The following is a 3,667-nucleotide window of genomic DNA, read 5'->3' on the forward strand; positions in this document are numbered from 1 at the left end:
AGAACGTTAGAGGTGGCCATTGAAAGATGTAAGAATAACTAATCAATATGGAGGGATGGATTTTGTCATTTTGAAAACTGCTGTCAAAAGGCATAGACTGTGCTTATTGTTACCATATTCACAGCCAAAAGGAAAATGTCACACAATTTGGATTCCAATCTAATTCTAAAGACTGATTCTCCTCAAGAAGAAGTCGTCCTTAAATCTTTTGCTCCTCGGTGATCAGCGTCAAAGAAAATGATTACTGTTTGTACAGTTCTTATTGGATCTTCCTATTTTTTTAATATATTTTTTTACAAATAAAGTATTATTAAGTGATTTCTATTAATATTTTATCAATATATCCCGGTTACTACTCTGTGTATTCATAAAACATCTCAGAATCACACTAATGTTAGTTTAGGAGTAAAATTTCTCCTTGCTCAGAGTAGGAGAGAGTTAGAAAGCCTTTTACACCTACTTTTTAGCTGGGAGTAGGATCCAATTGTAGGATTTTTTTAGTTAATTTCTATAACAGTTTAGATGTATTTTCTTCATTTTGAAAAAAAAAGATTACATGTACAACTCTACGAGGTGCCACATGAATTAAAATGCTAGGTTAATTTCACATTCATAATCACAATCATAAAATACACATAAAACGTAACATTTAACACTATGTATCCGTTATATATAGGAAATTGTCCACAGTTGGAAACACTGGGGTATATTCATGAAGAGTTTTACACTGATTCGCTATTACAGACACTTTTTCTGTATTGAATAAAATATAAATTAAAGTTTAACACGCATTCTCTTCATCATCACAGCGCTGTAACACGTCTTTCCATTCACGGAAGGTGCGCTGCCGCCATCTTCCCATTGCTGCCATCTTCCAAGTCCTCACTAGACAGGGACCTTGCCCTACCCCGCACTTCTCCCGAATAATCGAACAATCGAAAACTATATATTATTTGAAAATATTTCAGAAGTCTCTAGTTCAGTGGTTCCCAACCTTTTTAATGCCACGGCACACTTTGCTAAGACCAAAAACCTCTCGGCACACTAACATGAAAAAAAAAGGAATTTACTAGATATTGTCTTACCTGAATGGCTACGGGTTGTCAACTATAATCACACGCACATGGCGTGTTAAAATATGTCAGTAAAGAGTAATTAAAAGGGCAAATGTGTTCAGTGCAAGGAGTGGCCTTTAGTGGTATGGTAAAAAAGACAGACATACTAAATAATTACTTGTAATTAATACAAATCATTTATTTAGTGCAGGAAGACCAAGACCACTAAACTCTAAACACTAAAAACTATTCCCAGTAAATATAAAGTAACGGCAAAATATGTTCAGTTCATAATATTTTATAACAAGTGAATTCAACTAAGGGCCGGATTCAATCAAAACTTTGACCCACTCGCTAATAGAAAACTACAGAACTGTTGCGTGTCAGTCCCACTGATAGGTGCGCCTTCAGTCACAACCAGTGCGACCTTTCCGTTTACAAATCGACTTCAGTTGGATATATCATTTTAAAAAGTCTACACTAGATGTTTAAATGTTACATTTTCACAACTTTGAATAAGTTTGATTTGATAAAAGATTTATGAAGGTGACAAAAAGTATATATATATATATATTATTGAGAGGATACAAATCTCACGGCACACGGGGTGAAAACCACTGCTCTAGTTAATACCAACGTAGTCGACGTTGTTTCAATGACTATAAAAAACAGATTACACGAATGATGTCTGAAGAGGTATATTTCACAATTGAAGCAGCTGTAACTGACCTTCACTCTGCAGCTCCCCTGTGCGCCGCTTGGCGAGGATTGACAAAGGACGCTTGCAGTGCGTTTCAGGGTCTGTTTTATGAGTTGTAAGGCCATAATGAGAAATGAGACAATTATAGGTGTCTGTTCAGAGCTCAATATAAGACTAATAGTGTCGAGGTTATCTACATTGTCGACAGCAATTTTCTATTTGTAGCTTATCACAGTCATGTTTTTTTTGTTCATCATAAAGCAGGGTTTACCTGTCTCCAAAATTATAGGCACATATTTAGTTTTCCAAATGATTACTTAGTTGCAATCTCCTCTGCAGATCTGCTCTGTTTTTGTAGGTATAAAATAATAGACTGGATGTACTTTAGCAGTGCTGTGGGGAAGACAAACCTGGTGATTCGTAGTTTTTCAGCCAGGGCGTCATGACACGCCACATCCGCTCTAACTCCAGAGAGCTCACATACTGAAGTTTGAAAACCAACATTATTTGGTAAGTTTTAAAAATGTTACAGTTTTAAAAGTTGCTTGTATATGAAGTCGTTTTGAAAGACAGGTATCTATCTTACTTAAACACTATAACAACACACTTAAAACCGTTTAGAACCAGGGACCTTTCCTTTTTATGTCATTTCAGTAGCAGAATTGTTTGGAAAAATCAGATTTCTGTTCCTGACTCTGCAAGGATGTCTACCTGTAGTAACCAAATGACCAAAGTCTTTGTACAGTTGGGCATTGGTCAAACATGTTGATTCAGATGATCCTAGTAATACAGGTGAGAGGGGAAAATTTAAGGTAAGAAAAACTGAATAAACCCTGCAAACCTTGTCCTTGGTTTTGGAGTTAGACTCAAGATGGAATTCATATGGTTTTCATTTCTCAGACTGTACGCTCTGAATTTAAAGAATTTATTTCTTGATGTATTTGTTTATTTATTTATTTTGTGGGGGAGATGTGACATAACCTGAAGCATTATTTAAAATATAACGATTTAAAATATAACACTAACAGACTCTAAGGTCACTGAAGTGTTTATTCTAGCTCAAATCAATACTTTCTAAAGAACTTAACAGAAAAAGGACTCTGAGGGTCTCAGAGAAATGCTTACAGAATAAAAGTGTTGTTGGGGACCTGAACAGACTTTTTTTTCCCTAAATTTTGAATGTTGTTTTCTTTTCTGCAGACTTTGTCCTTAATAACATGGCAATATTATCAACAATATCAAAATATTACTAATCAGTGTCTTAAGTGTACACTGCCAATTAAACAGGACACAAATCTACATACCTACAAATCCTTATGTTTGTCTATATATTAATATGTATATTAAAGAAAGTATTTTGTATTTATTCATGTTTTCATGCACCATTTTCTGCAGTGACTGGTGGGTCATAACACGGTGGATGTACATCTGTTAAGGACTATCAGGTGTAATTACGATTTTGAACCCAGGATATTCAATAAATCATACATTATAAATATAGCACCATGCAGCAAGGGCTCCTCTTTTGCTGTTCATAAAGATGTACACCAATAAATCCATATGAAAGGGTGTGGGTGCCTATTTCTGAGATGAACAGAAAAGGAAAACAACACTAATGTATTTTCTTGCTGTGAAATGATACACTGTGACTTTTTGAAATTGTTGGTCTTGATGTTTTAGCCCCACAGGGGGTCAGCCTTGTAAGAAACATAAAGGCCAATTTAATTTGTGCATCCGTGGCTACAAAGTATTTTAATTCAGACAGCTGTGACTGAAGAGTTAATATTTTACTTGTCAAAATCCAAACTAAGGCTAGTGAATCACTCTAATTCTCATTAAGAGGCTTTCCCCCAGTAGCACCCTAATTCAAAATAATGAAAGTAAAGACTGAGTGAGATTCTAATACCAGTTG

At 35.1% G+C, this 3,667-nt stretch overlaps 1 protein-coding gene across 1 annotated transcript in view; it reads right to left on the reverse strand.

Moving 5' to 3' along the window:
* The window catches only part of LOC136753860 (uncharacterized), a 65,165-nt gene extending 62,906 nt beyond the window's left edge, over nt 1-2,259 (reverse strand). Inside the window, exons 1-2 of the mRNA XM_066710244.1 lie at nt 2,166-2,259; nt 1,785-1,856 (exon numbers count right to left, since the gene is read on the reverse strand). Of these exons, the coding sequence (XP_066566341.1) occupies nt 1,785-1,856; nt 2,166-2,259 (166 nt within the window). The remainder of the gene's footprint in view (nt 1-1,784; nt 1,857-2,165) is intronic.
* Between the last annotated feature and the right edge of the window lie 1,408 nt (nt 2,260-3,667).

The sequence above is a fragment of the Amia ocellicauda genome, chromosome 7 (genome assembly GCF_036373705.1).
Source record: "Amia ocellicauda isolate fAmiCal2 chromosome 7, fAmiCal2.hap1, whole genome shotgun sequence".
NCBI classification, from domain to species: domain Eukaryota; kingdom Metazoa; phylum Chordata; class Actinopteri; order Amiiformes; family Amiidae; genus Amia; species Amia ocellicauda.